At 41.9% G+C, this 21,908-nt stretch overlaps 1 protein-coding gene across 1 annotated transcript; it reads right to left on the minus strand.

Annotated features, from left to right (window-relative positions):
* Positions 1-1,177: 1,177 nt before the first annotated feature.
* fads2.L (fatty acid desaturase 2 L homeolog) lies at positions 1,178-21,082 on the minus strand. Its single transcript, NM_001093384.1, is given in 13 exon segments — positions 1,178-3,183; positions 3,902-4,027; positions 4,188-4,267; positions 5,290-5,386; positions 6,595-6,692; positions 8,370-8,446; positions 8,855-8,915; positions 9,875-10,000; positions 10,564-10,665; positions 11,272-11,469; positions 13,240-13,350; positions 20,266-20,533; positions 21,056-21,082. Coding segments are annotated over 12 exon segments (1,341 nt in total). The 5' UTR covers positions 20,479-20,533; positions 21,056-21,082; the 3' UTR covers positions 1,178-3,131.
* Positions 21,083-21,908: the final 826 nt, after the last annotated feature.

The raw sequence follows: 21,908 nt of genomic DNA on the forward strand, positions 1-21,908 counted from the left end.
CTAATTACACAGGAGCCTAGAATCTACCTACTCCCTCCACACCTGCTGGGCAAATACAGAATAGCTCAGCCGATCTGGCAGCCAAATATGGCGGTTGCCTGCCAGGTACATTAGAATATTGGAAGATGTCTTGGTCCCTATCATCTCCATACCCCTGCCTAATCATATCCAGTTCCCATTCCATGATGATTATTGCCAATCAGGAGCATGCTCTTTGGGAGCCAGGACCAGGTCTCCTATCAATGGACATGCTCTTGCACACTTGGCGGCAGCCACCAACTCCACTTTTAACTTGATATTCTAGCTCTATTGCATGTTGAAGTATTTTGGCCAACACGCAACACCCAATGCATTTTATAAAACCTCACAATCTCCTGTAGATACACAGTTGAACTCCTAATCCTGGGGAATTTTGTTTGTACATTCATGGATGCATTTCTAACACTATGAAACTTCTGGATCCCTTTATGACAAGTGAACACTTAATTATGTGCAGCATCCAGATCCACAGGTGAACCTCAACAGTATGGAATTTCTAGATCTTCTGTATATACATGGATGAATTTCTAACCCTATAATAAGTGAAGTCATAACCTTGTGGAACATCCAGATTTCCAGTAGATCCACAAGTGAACTTCCTATGGAATTTGTAGATGTTTTGTGGATGGATGGATGTCTAACGCTATGAAGCTTCTGAAACTCTTTTTCATTCACAGCTGAGCTACATGAATGTACATAAAATCAGAAATGTTATAGGATTAGGAGTTCATCTGTTGATCTACAGGAGATCTAGAAGCTCAGTGGGGGTTACCATGGAGCTTCTAGATCTCCTGTAGATCAACAGGTGAACTCCTAACCCTATGACATTTCTGATTTTATGTACATTCATGGATGAATTTCTAATCCTACAAAAATTTTGGATCTCTTTAAGATTCACCAGCAAACTCTTCACCTGTGGATCTAAAAGATAATCCAATGGAATTTCTAGATCTTCTGTGGATTCATATGAAGCTTCTTGATTGTCTGAACTCCATGAAGCATCCAGATCAACATGTCCACTTCTAACCATATAAACACAGTTTAAACACTTTTTAGAATCACAGCTCCAAGCAAATATATCCCCTTTGTGTTGGGTGGATAGAAAGTAAATAAAAAATGAATAAAAACAAGGAGACTGTTGAAATTGTCTGAAAATTTATTTTTTTCCAATAAGTGCAGTTGACAGAAGTAATATAATTTCAATCAACATCTGCCCTTTACCTAAAGCCAGCAGTCTCAAAATAATTAATTAGAGAAACATTCAAGAACAGTACGGAATCCTAAGCTCCTTCACACTGTTAATTGCTACTATTTTTATTCTAATTGGAAAAAAAAACATATACAAAAATAATTTACATTCATTATTTGTGACTAACTGTAACAGTGGATCTGATCCAGAAAACATCATAGAACCAAGCAAATTAAAACATGGCTAATAGGGAGGATCTGGGAGAATGATCTTATACAGCTGTCAGAGTTAAGGTTCTTTGGGGAAGCAGGGTGCCAGGTTCTACCAGTCAGACCATGGTCCAGACCAGTATGATTCCATAAGAAGCTGATGATGACGCTGCAACAATGGGTTCCTCCAAGGAGAAGTTCTTTAATAAGTAACAGGGTGCCATATTCAATAGGACATGGTCAATAGGGACATTTTGGTGGTTGTATGTAATATAAACGAAAAAAGAAATTATGAATTTACCAAACAGTAAGAATCAAATACATTTATCTTCAATCCTTCTTGAATTTTCTCTCATTATTCTCTTTATCACTTGCATTACCTTTCTTATTTCCTCCCTTTTTCATTTCATCAGCCTCAGAGCCCTCCTCTACTTACTGTTGCTCTTTGCCTATTCTTTCTCTATCCTCTTCCTTATCCCCCTTTTTTCCCCGTTTTTTCTGACTTCTCTGTATCCTACCCTCTCACCTAAATATCAGCTTTACCCACTTGGCTCAAAAGGGAAGAACAGGTCTCTTTAAAAGTACAAAAGTCACTAACGCAATCCGTACACTGTATTATACACTTGGCTGGCAAACAAGTGGATCTGTGCCCAATTTGGCCATCCATTCGTTGTGCCAAATTGGGCTGATTCAGTAGTTTGACTTCATAGAGCTACAATCAGATCAGAGAGGGAACACCTGAGATCCATCAGCCTTTCAGATTTTTATTGGACAGCATGGAAAATCCCATCTGCCAAGGCGTGCTTTGGACAGTTGTTGAAGTCCTTGGCCAACGTGATCTTCCAGTCTTGATGATCAATATCCAAAAAAATCAGATATCAATCAGGATGGGCATCATTTTGGGTCCATATAAAGATCAGTGTGTATCTGCTCCATTATGTTCAACCTTACATTTATTTTTCAGTGCTTTAGAGGGCAACACAGGGACATCTCATCTAATCTGCATTGATATATTTGGCTGGGAACTGGCATACCAGTTGCCTCAACTGAAGCATTCTCCTTGCACTACATTGGAACTGCATGTTTTAATGTCTACTGAGAATGCTACAGTTGTGGTAAGTCATAAGGCAGCTCCAGCTTGTATAAACCCAAATATACAGAGAAGGAATGTTCTGTAAGATATACCCTTTTTAATTATTGTCTCTTTAAGGTGAGATGAAGCTTCTTTATAAGATGGCAATTTCCATAAATCCATACAGACGGCTCAAGCAAGGGGATCAACTATCCACCGTGTCTGGAGGCTGCCTGAGATGGAAGGAGGGTCCAGATCATTCTATGAACTAAGAAGAGTACAGTAGAACTGTAATTTAACAACACCAGCTCATTGTTCAGCACTGCAAAAAAAGACACCTTTTAGACTCTAGGCAGCATTTGTTTTTATTGGTTTGCTTGCATAAGGCTGATTGTACTACTAAGTGCCACCCTAGTCGCAACCTGTGGTATATTACACTGAAAAATAAGGTTGGCTGGCCTGGCAGTAAACTTGGTAACAGGGCCCTGGAGAGTTCCCTGACCTTTATCGGAGGCAGCTTATTAAATATCTAAATATACAATATCCATTCATTTTAGGTGTCACTTGTGTTAGTAGAAGGTCAGGGACCTCCCTGGGTGGGTGCGGTGAATCCAGCACTGGGTCACTTATGGAGGTAGGCATCTAGCCACAGCTGGCCTGACTTCTTGAGGGACCTACAGGAGCAGAAAAGAACACAACAGGTCTGATAAGGAGACATTAAAGGGATTCTGTCATGGTTTTTATGGTGTAGTTTTTACTGTATTTCTAAATTACACTGTTTACACTGTAACTAATTCACTCTACAATACAGAATTTCATTCTTGAACCAGCAAGTGTGTTTTTTAGTTGTAGTACTGGTGTGTAGGTGCATCTCAGGTCATTTTGCCTGGTCATGTGCTACTCAATGTAACTGAATGTGTCTCAAGGGGACCTGGATTTTTATTATTGAGTGCTGTTTTTATATATACCAGGGAGATGTTATCTGGTTGCCTTCCCATTGTTCTGCTGGGAGGGGGGAGATATCACTCCAATTTACAGTGCAGTAGTAAAGAGTGACTGAATTTTATCAGAGCACAAGTCACATGACTGGGGGCACCTGGGAAACTGACAATATGTCTAGCCCCATCTCAGATTTCATAATTAAATATAAAAGAATCAGTTTGCTCTTTTGAATAACGGATTCAGTGCAGAATTCTGCTGGAGCAACACTATTAACTGATGCATTTTGAAAAAAAACATGTTTTCCCATGACAGTATCACTTGAAGATGCATAAAAGCCCTCTTAGACCCCTTGATCCTGACTGGCCTTGTAGAGACAGGGAGGTGGCATGGCAAGCAATGCATCGAGGCACTATGCAGCCTTAGTTCTTAAACCAGGACTCATGTCATTACCTGAGGACGTCCCTAAATCCGTGATACAAACACTTCTCTTCATAAGTCACGTTGTATTTGCTACAAAGAGAGCGGACCAGGGGAGCGATCTTCCAGTAGTTGTGGCGCGGCATGGTAGGGAACAGACTGTGAGAGATGGAAGAATGGCTTTGTGAGTGCATTTTACAGTCTAAAGCAAGGGAAGACACCCTGCAACAGTTGCTCCAGCTACGACTTCTTTTATGACTCATTAACCAATCAACTTGCAGTTTTGGAAAGGGCTGAACTTGAGGGACAGGAAACTTACTGATGCTCAATCTGAAAGTTGAGGTGCCCACTGAACCAGTCGTTGAAGAATGACGGCTCTATGTTGCAAGTAGCGGCCAGCTGTAGAAAGAACAAAGCAGGTGAATAAACAAGGGTTGCTCTTCAATAAACATAAGCTTCATACACAGTGCGAGGAATGATAAGAAGGAATAAGTTACCCCAACTTTAAAACAGAAGGATATCAAAAGTCTCGTGGCTCATTAAATATGAAGAGAATTAGTGCAGGCATAATAGTACGCTTCCTCCGTACATCAGTGCTAGTGTGTAGAGGACAAGGAAAGTAATGTATACATCACAGCGTCCCTTGAGAAGACTCCTCCCAAACCCACAATCCCTAATATGGCTCCACTCCTAGGTACCTGGTAAAGGTCATATTAAAATTCAATATGGGGCCTGGCACTTCAATATCTGGCCACTTGACTTCCTGTCTAGGCCACCCATATCATACTTGTCTGGCCACTTGACCTCATGTCTTAGGCCATCCAGATCTGGCCACTTGACTTCCTGTCTAGGCCATCCATATCTGGCCACGTGACTTCCAGTCCAGGCCATCCATGTAATCCATGTCTGGCCACTTGACCTCATGTCTTAGGCCATCCATATCTGGCCACTTGACTTCCTGTCTAGGCCATCCATATCTGGCCACTTGACTTCCTGTCTAGGCCATCCATATCTGGCCACGTGACTTCCTGTCAAGGCCATCCATATCATCCATGTCTGGACACTTGACCTCATGTCTAAGGCCATCCATATCTGGCCACTTGACTTCCTGTCTAGGCCATCCATATCTAGCCACTTGACTTCCTGTCTAGGCCATCCATATCATCCATGCCTGGCCACTTGAAAGCCCATCCCTAGGTCTCTGGTGGTAACTCCACCTGCACATATTCCCACTTAGCATATCGGGGAATGTGGGTGGAGTAGTTTGGGAGATGTATACATAAAAGTAATGTTTGTTATATTTCTCCATCACATTAATTTAAGCTTCACCTTGACAGAAGACTGAAATGAAAAACATTTATATCAGTTTAGAAATGATTGTTCTGCCTCCTTATGGCATAATGTCTGCAACATGGACTCACCTGGGTGTTTAGCCAGTCCTGGTACTTCTCGTGTTCAATAGCCATGGGGAGGTGATTCATCTGTGTCACCCATACAAACCAGTGGGACTCAAAGAACCTGCAAAGGGAGAAGGGGCAAAAATTCATTGCAATCATCATTTTTTTTTGGTGATATTTATATGTCCAGATAGAAAAGGTGAGCTGGGCCCACTTCAAACTTCACTGCAAATGGAAGCAATGAGGAATGGAGAGGCTTAAAACACATAGGTGGGTCATTTATTATCAGCACACAGAAATGTGGAGATATACAGTATAACCAACATTTTATCCCCCATATGCAATAAAAGACACAAAGTTTGCCCAGGAGCCCATATCAACCAATAGGATCTTTGCTTTTAAACAGGTGACCAGTAAATTCTACCTTCTGATTGATTGCTACGGATTACTGCTCTTGGGCAAACTAGTGCCTTTTATTACATAACCCCCTAGGACTTTTATGGTCTGAGCCCTACTGGTGTTGGTCCAACCCAATAAATTGTTAGAGCTCCACTAATATAGCTTTTAGCATGTTACAGATTTATGAAAACACAGTAGGCATTCATTTTTAATTTTGTCTTTATTTTTATCTTTATTTGTAGCGCATCCCCTCCCATGCTTGGGAGCCATCCTGATGTGGACCACACACTTAGGGAAACTGCTCTACAGTGTTGGTGAATTTCTCAGATCGTCTTCCATTCCAAAATGTTCTCTTTATGTCCCATGTCATTTATTCAGCTGCAACCAATAAAGGCAGCAAAACGGGGTACCTAGAACCTTGATATGCCGTCAGGTTTCTGACTTGTAGGCCCATTTTAAGTAATTCTGATACCTGAGATAGAATCACTTGCCTCATTTCATGATGGTCAAGCCAAATCAAGAGGATAAGATGGACCATCAAACTTCAGTGCACCCATGCCAATTTCCCCATCACCCATTGGTCAAGTGAATGCATTCTGCATATGTTTAGTAGGGATGCACCGAATAAACTATTTTGGATTCGGCCAAACCCCCAAATACCATATGCATATGCAAATTAGGGGTGGGAAGGAAGAGAGAGAGAGGGGGAGAGAGAGAGAGAGAGAGAGGGGGGGGAGAGAGAGAGAGAGAGAGAGGGAGGGAGGGAGAAAGAGAGGGGGAGAGGGAGATGGGGAGGGGGGAGAGAGAGGGGGGGAGATGGAGAGAGAGGGAAAGGGGGAGAGAGAAGGAGAGAGGGGGATATAGGGAGAGAGAGGATGAGGGAGAGAGAGGAAGAGAGAGAGCATTTCTAGGTCAGATCTGATCACCTACCTCACAGCATTGAGCAGGGCTAAGGAACCCAAAACTCCAAAGAATGGAACAAACGTGAAGAAAAATCGAACATAATAAGATACTGACCAGGCCAGATCCTGAAAGAAACAGAATAAAAATCAGAATATTTCACCCTAGGGTTTTACTGCCTCAGTCTGAAAAATTCTTTAGGGGTTATTTAATATCAATCAAACAAAATCAAATTTGTTCCAGGCCCAATAACTTACACCAGCCAAGCTTTGGATGCTATGTGTTTTTGAGAAGACTAAAGGTTGTTGGGAATGGTGACGGTTTATTGGCACAGATCTCAGAGCGAGTAGCTGGATGTGGGTGGATAGCCTGACAGTCCAGTAGGAGTCATCTGATAGGATGACACACATTTAAGGGAACAGTAACACCAAAAAATGAGTGAAATGAAAATATAATTTAGTGTTGTAGAAATCTAAAAAAAAAACGATATGGCAAAGATTAAATAGTGGATAACAGATAACACCATTATGTTCTACAGAACTTATCTGTTATCTGAATGGCTGCCCCCATTGCTACAGAGCAGCTTATTTATATAAACAAAAGTAGTGTTTCTGAAGCCAACACACCAGTTTTATCAGTGCAGGGCAACACTGCATTATATTTTCATTACTTTAATACACTTTCATTTTTTGATGTTACTGGTCCTTTAAAGGAGAAGGAAAGGTTAAAACTAAGTAAGCTTTATCAGAAAGGTCTATATAAATACACAAGTAAACCCTCAAAGTAATGCTGCTCTGAGTCCTCTGTCAAAAGAAACACAGCATTTCTTTCCTTTTATTGTGTACTCATGGGCTTCTGTATCAGACTTCCTGTTTTCAGCTTAAACCTCTTAGCCCCGGGCGTGAGCATGCTCAGTCTTAGAGATGCACCGAATCCAGGATTCGGTTTGGGATTCGGCCAGGATTCTGCCTTTTTCAGCAGGATTCGGATTCGGCCAAATCCTTCTGCCTGGTCGAACCGGATCCGAATTTGCATATGCAAATTAGGGGTGGGGAGGGAAATCTCATGACTTATTGTCACAAAACAAGGAGGTAAACAATGTTTCCCCCTTCCATTAGGATTTTGTTCAGTATTTGGCCAAATCTTTCGCAAAGGATTCAGGGTTTTGGCCGAATCCAAAATAGTGGATTTGGAGCATCTCTACTCAGTTTGCTCCTCTTTCCCTCCCTTCTCTGCTGTGATCTGAGCCCAGAGCTATGAGTGAGCAGGGAGAGACTCGGGCAGGAAGTGATGTCACAACAAGCTAATACTGCAGCCGCTATCCTAAACAAACAGAGAGAGCTTCTAGAGCTTTTTACTCAGGTATGGTAAAGCATTCTGCAGAATAAATATAGTCTTATAGCTTGCACTATTGCAGCTAATCTATTGGCAATAAAAGGCCTCCTTAGCTTTCCTTCTCCTTTAAGGCAGTCTAAACTGGTGGAAAGCATAGGAAAGGCACACATGGTATGTCCACCTTCCTATTGTTCCAATCGTTTCTACAAAGAGCACCAGCAATAGGAACAGCAGCTGCAGCTCCTCTTCACTGATCCGTCAATGCATTTATGAACTAGTCAACACAGTGCATCAGCAGATGAAATTTCCAAACCAGCCCAATTCCTGAACCGACCAATATCTATAATATATGGACGTTTGTCAAGATTGGTGGGCTATTATATCCATACCATACCATACGGGCATTTTTGCAGAGTAGAAGTGCGATAGGGTGTTGATGGGCAAGTGATAATAACAAGACTAGCACTTACCACCCAGTCTTTCCGAGCTATCATCGTTTTTATGATCTGGACGGTGAAATATACAGGAATCAGCAGAGGCGGGCCAACTGTCAAAACAGAAATGCTTTGTGGTTATTCACATGGACTATACGAGCCAAGGCAAATTTACAGTAGACTGGTTTATACCTGCCTGTACCTCTGAAAAACAGGAGATACCATTGAATTTATGTCATGATATGTTGCGCAACTGCTTGCAAATATGTGTTGGATAATACATATATGTACACTGGCCGACCCTTATTTCTTAACCCTGGATCTCATGTTGCTCAACTACAATTCCCAGTGTGCTTTGACCCTTGATTATAAGGTGATGTATCCAGGGAGTGATTGTGACTAATTCTCCCAAATCTCCATGTTGTGGCTCCTTTAATGCATGCATTTAAACCCAGACAGACCTCCTCCCCGCAACAAATGTACATTCAGACATGAATCATGGAGACAATGCATTTACTCACTCAGGAAGAAATAAAGATGTTGGTGATTATACGGCAAATACTTAATCCCCTTCTTGCCAAACTGTGAATTGGAGAAGCAAAGTGAGCTGAATAATTCATATAGAAATGGCCAAGTCTATATATATATATATAACAGTCAAACAGAACATTCCATTAAATTAGTGTACGAAAAACAAAATCAGCTAACAACTCCCTAGTCGAATTTGAACAATAAGGTTTAGGCAAGGAAGAGCCTGAGAGGCAGAAATACTGCTCAAGTGAATTTATTTATGTATGAAACATAAATAAATTCACTTGAGCAGTATTTCTGCCTCTCAGGCTCTTCCTTGCCTAAACCTTATTGTTCCAGTTTGAAGTGTACCCAGGTGGAGGTACTTAACAAGGATTGAAGCCGACGAATTGCATGCATTAGGGTCACAGGTAACAGTCACCAGACTGATTTGATCCCTAGTCGAATTTGACAGTTTTGGCCATAAAAAAAAAATCGAAAATTCGAATTTGCAATTCGACCCTTGATAAATCTTAATGTTTAAATGCTTTTCTAGTAGACTTAAGGTATGAAGATCCTGAGCATTCTAGATAACAGGTCCCATACCTGTACTGAAAATTCTCTCTCCCTATTGATATAATTAAGGAGTATCTATTTCTTGCACTACACTGGACAAACAGCGACAATGAAACGCTTTCATTCTGAAACTTCCAGGTTCCTCAGAACAACTGTGGAAGGAAATGGCAGTAAAATGAAAAATGAAGGGGCTTGTTTATACAGAGCTCAGCAACTCTTTTTAATGACATGCTTCTGTTTGCTGACTGGCTCCTATGGGTTATATCAAGGGAGCAATTGCCTAGGTTTAGTAACCCAGTGAGTCTGTTTGCTTCCACCTATATCTATTCATGCTAGCACCCAACCCCTTCTTCTACTTTGCTTCCACCTTTAATCCTATTGCTGCTCCTCTCTGTTCCATAACCCAGTAATATAAGTAGAAGGATCCTTGGCCAACCGTAAACAGTGACAAATACCTCCACAGGCTGAGTGCCTCCGAGCACAAACACATTGACCATGTTAACATCAGGATCTTTGCTGAATATGTTGGGCTTCGCATGATGCTGGAAGTGTCTGTGATTCCACCAGTTTGCAGATGCTCCCTGTAGACAAACAACCCATTGCCTATTAAGTGAACCATTTAATATAGAACATATTAGTATTCTCCTGTTGCTTTGCCCCTTACTTTCTTTAAAGGTGTTAAAGGACGACAATATCTGTATGTGTATAACCACCTTTAGACTTGGGTAAGCAGTAGGGATGCACCAAATCCACTATTTTGGATTCGGTGGAATCCCTGAATTCTTTGTGAAAGGTTTTGGCCAAATACCAAACAAATTTGAATCCTAATTTGCATCTGGTTCAGCCAGGCACAAGGATTCAACCGAATACGAATCCTGCTGAAAAAGCCGAATCCCGAACCGAATCCTGGATTCGGTATATCCCTAGTAAGCATTCATAGCCTCCCAAGTCAGTTGTCCAGAGTTTATCATCTACTACAGTTCCCTTACAAGAAGTTGGCATGGTCTAGTAGATCATGGGGTGTGGCATGAGATTATTGGAGGCCACAGCCTGATGGTTTGGGCCCAAAATAGGCAGAGAGAGATATCATTATACCATGCCACCGTGAAAGCGCAGTTCTACTGTCAGCTAGAATGACAGTTACCTTTAGATGGCCAATGACGAATTTGTGGACTAAGTGGTTCCATTTTGATTTCTCGAAGACGGAGAGATGCCCAAAATCATGCTGGAGCCAGCCAGCCTGGGCCTGCAGGGAACAAAAGGTACAGTTATGTTACTGGAACGACTTAGAGGGAACAACGGGCACCCTCTATAACGTATAATGAAACTGGAAGTCACTGAAGAGTTCTGGCACATATGGGGGCACCAAATTGCTGGCCCATTGGCTTCTACAGATCTTGGTAATATATTGTTCTGTGGTTACCTATAAGATGTTTCTGGTAGATCACTGGAAATATGCGAGAATAATACAAGGTTGCCTTCATAAAAGACAGACGTGTTTGGAGGGGGATGATCACTCTCAAGTGAGTCTAAAGATCTAGCGCCAACATTGCTGGAGTGCTACTCTCTGGGATACAGGTACCAGAAACAAACATACAAAACCATTAGGGCCCTTACGTATCCCCATAACTCGACATTCATTGAATTGCAGTCATTAAAGAGTCATTTTATTATGAAAAGGGAGTTTTATGCTAAAGTCAGCTGATCTTTGTACTATTCCAGGACTCTGGAACATTGGCTAGGGCCCTGGTATATTGGCAGGTAAAAGCCATAGGTTACTCTTATTCATTTGTCTTTCTAATAAGAGGCGGAATGATTCGGCACATGGGTAGTTGGGGAGTGGAGGCATAACCTGGGAAATGGTGAGGAGCAGAACGGTGATTATGGCGGGTATCCAACCAGTACCAAGGTAGTGGAGGGTGCACCAGGCCAGGAACTCGATCAGTAGAATGTGGAACAAGTAAAAGATAAAGAAGGCCGGGTTGGATTTAAAAAGTCTCATATCCTCGGCTGTTTTCCGTAGTGCGCGGAAATCTTCCACTTGTTGTGCCTGTATGGGGAGAAATGGTTTAGAGCAATGGTTTAGACCTTCTAGCATTAACCCTTTAGCCTCCTACACTGACAATAGTGCCCTGCTTCAGGGGACTGATTATCTTTTGACATTTCATTTCTATCTCTTTTTCCCTCGTTGGCACCTGTACAGGGTCGGGTACTCGCTGAATACCCGCAAAGTGGTCAGGTTTCGGGCAAAAAGCCCCTGATTCCTTGGCCCTGTGGGCAGTCTGTGGGTAACCCAACAAAGGTGCGGGCTTGATCCTTCCCACCCATCCTTGTAGTTCTTCCAGTTTTACATTTTTTGGGGCAAATTTGGCACCAGAGTGACAACATTTCCAGTCAAATGTGATGTTTCACGTTTCTCCTGGGTCGGAAGGTTAGTTAGCCTACTGCGGGATCGGTAGCATGAACATGCAGTTCAAATTGCTGGTTGCGGGTTCGGGTAAAGACGGGTAAGGGTTTTAAAAAAAATGGACAACCGCAGACAAGCCCTACTTCCCATTAAAGAGTTTGTTGATCTTCAAACTTTTATTATGTCGAGAGTGATATTCTGAGACAATTTGCAATTGGTTTTCGTTTGGTTTTTGAATTATTTAGCTTTTTATTCAGCAGCTCTCCAGTTTTCAATTTCATTAATCTGGTTGCTACGGTCTAATTTATCCTAGCAGCCATGCACTGATTTGAATAAGAGTCTGGAATTTAAATAAGAGAGGCCTGAATAGAAATATGAGTAATAAAAAGTAACAACAACAATAGATTTGTAGCCTTACAGAGCATTTGTTTTAAGATGGGGTCGGGGACCCCCATTTGAATACTGGAAGGAGTCAGAAGAAGAAGGCAAGTGATTTAAAAACTATAAAAAAGAAAAGGTGCAGGCCAAAGAAGGCCAAGAATTAGCCATTCTATGACATACTTAAAGTTAACGTAAAGGTGAACCACCCCTTTAAACTGATGCAACCTGCTAAGGGAACTAGCAGCTCCAGGTTAGCACTAGTTCCAGGGATCCCACTGCATCAATATATGTGGTTTATCAGAGCCTGCTGGGTGGGTGCACAGGTCAAACAAATGAGAATACATGGGCACAAGCACAGTTCGGAAAACATGCACATCACCTTAGCTGTATTTTGATGTAAGTGTCTCCATAATAACATGTATTTAGTCTAGGTCCCTAGTGCTGTAACTCTACTTTGCAAGCTTTTAGTCGCAGCCAATCAGGTTTGTATAATACACGGCGCCCCTTTCTCTTCCCCTCTTTATACATAAGCAACATTGTGTTATGAAGTGCATTATCCAGCCCATAACAATCAGACATGTAACAATACCCAGCGCGGGGGCTTGGGTTACTGTGGGGGCAGGAACTTATCACTATTTTAATGCTCTCAATAATGCAGGAGCTGCACTTGCTATTTGGCAGACTAAGAACAATAACGGCAATCAATCATGAAGCAAAGGAAGGGGCCTCTCTCCAGTGATGGACACATTGGGCACTGTGCCGGATTTATCTGCGCCTCTCTGGATAAGATGAACGAAGCAATGCTGATTGGATAGAATTATTCCTTTTTAATTGCAATAAATATCAGAGGACAGGACTTTATTGAGTTTGCAGAGGTCAGATCCAAGTACCTCATATATTGGGCCTATATATATTTGTCCTAGCACTGGGGCCCTTCACATTCTCATTACACCCCAACTCTGAACCTTTGAGGGCGCACAAGCTATTTGGATTTCATGCCCCCGTGTTAGCAAGAAAATGTAAGTTACTCACGTTCTTGTCCCGGTCCTGGCTGGGTTCATTCTCAGCAAGTTCTCCGATGTAGAGCGGCTTGAGAAACTTCCTGACAAAGGTCTTGTCTGGATGGAATGCATGGAAGGCATCCTGTAAGGGGTTAAACATATAAAGGACACATTCATTGCTGCTTTGCACTTAGATAGCACGGCACATTTTACTTAGCCCTGGACACATCACTGTGGGGGCGATGTAGAGACATGGAGCCCTTAAAGGTATTGTTCAATGTAAAAATAAAAACTGGGTAAATAGAATAAAAAATGTTTCTAATATAGTTAGTCTGGAGTGACTGGGTGTCTAACATAATAGCCAGAACACTACTTCCTGCTTTGCAGCTCTCTTGCTTTTCACTGATTGGTTACCAGGCAGTAACCAATCAGAGACTTGAGGGGGGCCACATGGGTCATTACTGTTACTTTGAATCTGAGCTGAATGCTGAGGATCAATTGCAAACTCACTGAACAGTTATGTCCCATGTGGGGCCTCAGACCAAAGCATGGGTGTAAAATCAGGAATTACACAAACAAGTGTCGAAAAGTGTTTATTTGTGCCAAAAAATAGGCAAAGTTTTGGGTTCCTGCCCTTTCTCAAGCCCCATACCATGGTAGCTCTATTACCCTCACTAATCACTGGCATTAAAGCAACATTCCGGTGCTAGATCAGTTAAAGACTGGATTTCCTCTACTATAAATAGAACCTGGCAGACTGGAGTCACGATCTGCCAGAGAAGCATCACTAATAACTAAAAATCCTTCCTACGAAGAATTAAACCCTGTCCTGTGCCCACGCTCTTACAATCACACCCACACAGCTCCTCTTGTACGAAACATCGCTGCTCAAATCAGTTACCAGACAGCCAGGTAAAAAGATGACTTAAGAAAAGTGGTGAGCATTGATTCACAGCAAAATTACACATTTCACCATACGAATTTTTCCGCTTAACTTTGTCAAAAATTGACTAAAAAGTCACTGAGACAAAAATGTCACTGAGAAAAAAAGTCGCCATAATAGAGAACACCCATTGACTCGAATGCATTTGTACAAAAAAGTTCCCATAAGAAAAAACGTCCATTGACTGTACTGCATTTGGGGGGAAAAAGTCGCCATAACACTTTAATGCCCCATTGACTTTAATGCATTTGGACAAAAAAAGTCGCCATAAGAGAAAACGCCCATTGACTTTAATGCATTTGGAGTAAGAAAAATTGTTGCACGTAGAAAAATTGTGAAGCCCATTGACCACAATGCAGTTTCATGATTTTTTTGTTTTGTCGAAGCAAAAAGGGACAGATTCGCTCATCCCTACTTAAAAAGGTTCCCTATAGAGATTCTTTAAAGGGCATGTAAACCTGATAGAGAAATGAGGGTTATTAGGACGTGTATCTTGTATGAATGATAAGGGCCCGATATGATTAGCTCCTTCCTCCTGCCTTTTATCATTTCAGGGCCACAAACTGAAAATAGTCTGCTCTCATGTGAACGGCAGTAACCTCGTCCTTCAACTGCTTTTAGACAGTCAGCACAGTGCAGTCATTCACCAGTATGAGGCCACTCCCATTCCAGCATAAACAGTGGTTGGGACAGTCTATTTCATGCAGTGCCTCTCCGTGGTCTGGATCATTACTAGTGGCCATAGTATTGTCTTCTTTCCACATGTTCCACAGGCCTATCGTATTCAGGTCTATGGCACACAGACACTTTACTGTCCAAAGATGTAACTGTCACCAATGGCAATGTTATTTCATGGAGCCCTGGTTGACATACACGGAGTATTGACGTCCATGCTTAATAGAATGATGAGCCCCTGGGATTTTCCCAGAAATGATTGCATGAGAGAGAGTTGAGATGGGAAGGAAAGGAAAAGCAGTGGAGGTTGTGGGAACCAACTAAGCATGAAAAGTGGGGTGAGTGGAATAAATAGGTGTGCCCAATGTGCATGGCCTAGTCTCTCTTCATGACATCTTAAGCCTTGAACTTTGTCACAGCAATAAGACTAATAACTAATTGCACGCTAAGTGCCACTTATATTATAATATATAATTATATTAAAATATAGATGCTCATACTGGAATATAACTGCAATGCAATGAAGCAGGGGAGTAACTACTCAAGCCATTCCCTTCCCCATGGCACCAGCGATCCATTCAAATGCTAGGGGGAATGAGCTCCTACACCTGCTTGTGTCTAATAGCACATATTAATATATATATATATATATATATAATATTTATATTTAAAAATATTTATAAGACTAACTGGTCTTCAGACTGAGCCCCCTATCTAGCCCACAAGTGATTGCCACAGTATGGGCAACTGTACTTTTCAAGGATAATCAACTTCTTCAATATGAAGTCATCAACTTTTTGAGCCAATTGTTTCTCACTTGTGCCATATATTTTTCAGTTCCCATGGAGAATAAAGGCATCTAGTCATCTAGTAAAGTCATTGTCACAGTATGGGCAACTCTACTCTAGAAGAATAATCAACTGCTTCATTATAAAGCCATCAAAGTTTTGGGACAATTGTTTCTCACTTGTGCCATATATTTTCAGAGAAAATAAAGGGATCTAGTCATCTTTTTTTAAAAACATTTATAACAATAACTGGTCTTCAGACTGGGCCCCCTATCTAGCCCACAGGCATCGCCTAGTAAAGTCATTGCCACAGTATGGGCAACTCTAAAAGAATAATCAACTCCTTCAATATGAACTCAGCAACTTTTTGAGGCAATTGTTTCTCACTTGTGCCATATAATTCTCAGTTCCCATGGAGAATAAAGGGATCTAATCATTTAATAAAGTCATTGCCACAGTATGGGCAACTCTACTCTAGAAGAATAACCAACTGCTTCAGAATAAATCAGTGTTTTGGGGCAATTGTTTCTCACTTGTGCCATATAATTCTCAGTTCCCATGGAGAATAAAGGGAAGTACCTTGGGGATATTCCAAGTGTTTAGTGATTGAATTACTGAGAACATTGTGCTGCTCAAAAGCCTCTGTGTGTGTGACTGCCCTAAGCTCCTCTAGATTCCACAGTCTCTGATCCAACTGGCTCGGACTGATTCGGGCAGCATGAAAATATTCACACCACTGAAAATTCATACAATTATAAAGCAATTTTCAAGGAAAAGAGATGGAAATGATAAAGACTAATGATAAGACTTCTAATGATCCCATCCCAACAGTCCCAGCTTCCCTAGAAATCAGACTGTTGTAGACTTATTTTCATACTTTTTATGACTGTGATCTGACTTTGTACCAAACACCTGTATGGGAGTTAAGTCATTAAAAGTGCAAAGTTTCCTTCAGGTCTGGTCACCTATAGCAGCCAATCAGAAGGTAGCATTTAAAGATCACCCTTTTTAAAGCTAAATATTGTATTGGTTGCTAGGGGGTTTTAGACATGGGAAACCTTTGCCCCCTTTCGTTACATTGAACCATATATAACGGAAAACCACTCTATCAAATCAATTATCAATAATTGGAGTGAAACCTTGATAAATGAGAACCCCAATGTTTGGAATAAACACAGGGGGCTGACTTCTAAACACTTCACTTCAAATACAATCAATACAATGGCAGGAAATCCATGGAAACATAAAGCTAATTGTTTTTGTCCTCTGTATTCTTCTGGGCCAATGGTTATCAGACTTTTTTAATCCAAACCCCCTTTGAAGACCCCCCTTTGCTTATAACAAGGTTACAGATATAGGGAACCATTCATGTATCAGTCTTTCAGACAAAGTTACAAGAATATCTAGGGCAGCATGTAAGTGATGACCCCAAATCTTCAAGCCGGGCTTTCAGGTGTATCTAGGAAAGCAAATAGGCACTGTCCCCAGATCTTCAGGGTGAGGCCCTCAGCAATATTCCAGGAACCCAAGGGGCACTAGAACCCCTGCTCTAGACTATTTTGAGCTTTATACGTTGTTTAGCTGAGGCTGCTGGGATTTAAAGAAAATTAAAACACAACGTTATGCTGTTTCTGCCTCAACCAAGAAATCAGTATTTTGGTGTAATAGTCACTCACCCGCAGCTTAGAGAATAAGATCCCTCAGTAGCTGATGTCTCAGACAATAAAAGATTAATGAGTAAAAGATGAGACATCAGTGATACCGGTAACAGCATTAATATTTATGGGAAACCAATCAGGCTCTTTACAGGAGATCCAAACTTTGGCTGCCGTCCTGGGACGATGATATTTTTAACTTCGACGTTGCTGAACAATAGTCTGCTAAGACAATTTATGGCTGAGCCCATGTGCCACACCTACAGGGCATGATCAGCGGCTCGTTTTAATAGTTAAAAGGGCAATTGAGGTGAGAGGATAATGAGAACTGATTCCTGGGTATAAGATCAATGGTTTGGTAGGGGCTCCCCATGCTCTATAACTCCCCTTCTGGACAAAGCTGGAAATAAAGACGATCCAATATATATATATATATATATATATATATATATATATATATATATATATATATAATCCAATATTGTCTATTTATTGGCCTGATACATTGAACAGGGTTAAAGGTTGGCCAGATTTTAATGAGGCTGGTAGGAATAACCATTTGGGTGAGGAACACATCAGGTTGTGGATGTAGTCCTCTACTGACTGGTCTACATTGTGATCTGATTGTTGGATCGAGGACTAAACCCTAAAAATGAATATGGCTACAAATGCCATATTTTATATACTGAACTGCACCAAAATAAAGTTTCAGCTTCTCAATAGCAGCAATGGTCCAGGACTTCAAACTTGTCACAGGGGGTCACCATCTTGGAAAGGTTCTGTGACACTCACATGCTCAGTGGGCTCTGAGCAGCTGTTGAGAATCTAAGCTTAGGGGTCATAACTAATTATCCAGCAGAGAATGAGGTTTGTCTGTAATATAAGCAGATGCTATAGGGCTGATTATTGAATTAAATTACTAATTAGCCTTATATTGTGACATTTATCTTCTATGTGTAATGTATATTGTGAGTGGGACCCTAAGCTCAGCAGCACAGAGCATGTGCAGTGAATCAACAGAGAAGATGGGGAGCTACTGGAGCATCTCTGGAGACACATCTTTACTGCTAAAGGGCTGTGGTTGCCTTGGGCTGGTACAGAAGCTTAAAACATCATATACAACATTTCTAGCCTACTTCTTTGGTTAAGCTTTATTTATCATTTCAGCCTATCAACTGGGTGTCCAAAATATACAAAGATCTTTGACCTCACCAAATGAGCAAATCTAACGTGTAAGGCGAGCGTAAGCAGTTCTCGTTTCTAAGCAGCCTGATTATATTAGTGGCCACCCAAGCCAACACTCTTGCCTTTCTTCTGCCAACTTCTCCATATGTCTTATGATACCTGATTCCTTTTCATCTTTCTCTCTTTACATCTTCCATGAACCACAACACGTTGTAATTTAATCTCTGTAACCCATAAACACATAGGGGCAAGATGAAACCAGAGAGCTACAGAACAAAACAGTGGAAGAAGCCATGAAAGTTGTCCTAGATTCACCATTGCCTCCCTCACGGTAGAAGTCACACGCTGAGTAAGCTCAACATTAATAGTACAACTTGGTTGAGGACATTATTTGCCAATGGCTTGTTGGTGTTCTTGTGCAGAGTAATAATTATATATATATACTCCATATAGGTGCCCCTCGGATAACTATAGGTTATAAGCAGAAACCCACAGTCCTAGAACTGACTTCTTTCCTTCTCACTTACTTCATTGCCATCAACCAAGCTCACTTCAGCAGTGCAATTAATACCATTTCTGGTTCTGCAAAATCCATGTAGAATACTTGTAGAACTAGTTCTGGTTCCTGAAACAATGCAGCACAAGCAACTGATTCACAGATCTGAAGAATTGACTTCTACTACATTGGTTCCACAGTCCAGAGAACAAATATACAAGGAGTAAACGAATACTGCTCTCAATCACAAGGAACAGTGATTTTTAAAAAACAAAACAATTTATGTATACTGAAAAGTTGCTTCAAATTATATTATGCATAAAACAAACAGTTTTTGGATGGAATTCCCCTTTAATAAATGATATAAACACATCGGGGGGCAGGAGGACAAAGGCTGTGTATGCAAAGCAACTTGCAACACTTTAACCAGCTACTGCTGGGAATTTGGGAAAACTCTTGTGCCTTTAATTTTTACTGAAACACATCGGAGAGAGATACATATAACATATAAATATATATATATATTAAATAATTGTAAAATATAAGGATATTACAAGTCAATTAGAAGTGTCATTTACTGTACATACAGATCGCAGAACTCCTAGGTGATTTCTAATAGCCTCATATTTTACAACAGGGTGTACATTATTTATTATAATACAATATTTTCACTAAGTCATGTGACACAATCACTAAGCACTGATTATAACTGATGACATCACTAAGCTGTGTTTATAATCATATAATTATCATGGCTCTTGTGTATTTTATATATATACAGATATGGGACCTATTACCCAGAATGCTCAAGACCTTGGCTTTTCTGGTTAAGGGATCTTTCCTTAATTTGGATCTCTAGTATCATGTGTCATATGCAGTCCCTCAATTTTTTTCCTTTGATTTAAATGTGAGACTTAAAGCTGTCCCTTATTCTCTAGTATTAGCATTATCATCATGTGCAAACCCCATTTATTAGATATCATAAGAATGAAAAGAAAGTTTCTGGAGTTGGTGAAATTTAGATAATTGGGCGGCTACAGATCTTGTATCATTTATATAGCACAGAAATGGATTGTCGTGTATGTGGGCAGCAGTGCACAAGAGTAGCGCCGGCATGAATAGTAATGAATTATACGTAGAACCCTACTGGATAGTGTGTATATATATATATGGAATAACAATATTATATACATAGCATACTGTATATACTGGGGGAGACACAGGGGCCTCTTCTCCACGCTACACTCATCAGTATTCAGTAACTGTCAGCTCTACAGTTGCCATGTCATTAACCCCATCAGCGCCCAGCACTCACCGTGGCGTCTTCCCCAGCGTAGTGCCCGATGATTCTCATGCCCCCCGGGTGGCGCTTCACCCATTGACTGATGTTGTACACTTTGCGCTCTATCACCAGCCACTTGTCTGTCTTCAGGTTGTGCTTCTGGATCTCCTCCCAACTGTACTGAGCCTCTGGCTTCACACAGTCCCCCGAGCTGCAGCCCTCGCCGCTCTGCCCCCCCATACCCATGTTGAAGTCTTCTGGGGGGCAGCCTGTGCCAGTCTATCTGCTCCTCCTCTTATCCCTGTTGGGAAGGCAGAGATTAGTAGTCTGACTGTGTGCTTAGTCCTTGTATCCCTCCTCCTCCTCCTCCTTCTATTCATCTTTCAGCCCCGCTCTGAGCCTGTCTCTTCTTCTTTCTCCCAACCTGCAGTCTCTATATCCCCATGTTATGTCTGCACCCCACTTACCTGTCTCTCATGATGACCTCCCTTTTATAAATATGTCTCCATTTGCCTCACTCTCTCTATTGTCTCTGCCCATTTTGTTTCTCTCTATTGTCTCTCCCCATGTAATTAGCCCATCACCCCCCATACAAGTATCCCTGTGCCTCCACCTTACCTGCCTCTCTCCCTCCTCACTGTATTGTCTCCCTGACAACTCACCTGTCTCATCTTACTCACCCTCTTTATTTTATAGCTGCCACTTTCTATTTCTTATCTCCCCTCTCACCTGTGCCCCTTGTTCCCTTTTCCTCATACCACTCCCCTTTTCCCCATTTTATTTTGCCCCCTGCCTCACTCTTCTCATTGTGCCCATACTCCACCTGCTGAGGGAGCTCCCAGTACCGCTGCCCGCTCTCTCACTGTCACTGCAGCTTCACATGGGGCCGGCTACATGTATAGCCCCGCCTACCTCCTCCATGTACAGCCCCGCCCACCTCCCCCCACTACACGTGCAGCCCCGCCCACTTCCTCCTAATACACCTGCAACCACGCCCACCTTCTCACCATACACGTACAGCTCCGCCCACCACCTCATTCTTTTACATGTGCAGCCCCGCCCACCTCCTCCTCATACATGTACAGACCCGCCCACTTCCACCCCGAGCATCCTCCGCTCCCCAGCCCCAGTTTAGCGTTTCTAAGGCAATCAGCAGAGAAAACTGTCCAATCAGAGCTGGGAATCAGGGCCATCCTCCTCTCTATTGGGCCTGGAAGATCTTTCGAAGCTGGAGGAGGTGAGAGACTTATCCTGAGCCGGGAAGGGGAGGGGGTGATGTGTCTTTTAACAAGCCCAAAAGCTGGGGGCGCAGCTGGGAGGGAAAGATGGAGGAGGGGATTTGTGATGCTGAGTGAGACGAGATTAGACTACAGGGGGCAGTAGAGAGTGATAACGGGGGGAGGTGTGAAACGAGCATATAAATCCCAGCATGCACTCTGGGATATAGTCATACAGAGAGGCTGTAGTGTAAAAGACGCAGACTGGACAAATCTCATGGGAGAGAGAGAAAGGGAAGAATAATTGGGTGACTGCCGCCCTAGTCACGTGCCTACCCCTACTTCCGGCCCTGTAATCAAAACCAAGAGGGAAATGTGGGTTGAGAGTAATCAGTGTGACTATGGCATCAGACATAAGCCTAAAGGGGCATTAAGGTGGCCATAGACGCAAAGATCCGT

The sequence above is a fragment of the Xenopus laevis genome, chromosome 4L (assembly GCF_017654675.1).
Source record: "Xenopus laevis strain J_2021 chromosome 4L, Xenopus_laevis_v10.1, whole genome shotgun sequence".
Taxonomy (NCBI): Eukaryota; Metazoa; Chordata; class Amphibia; order Anura; family Pipidae; genus Xenopus; species Xenopus laevis.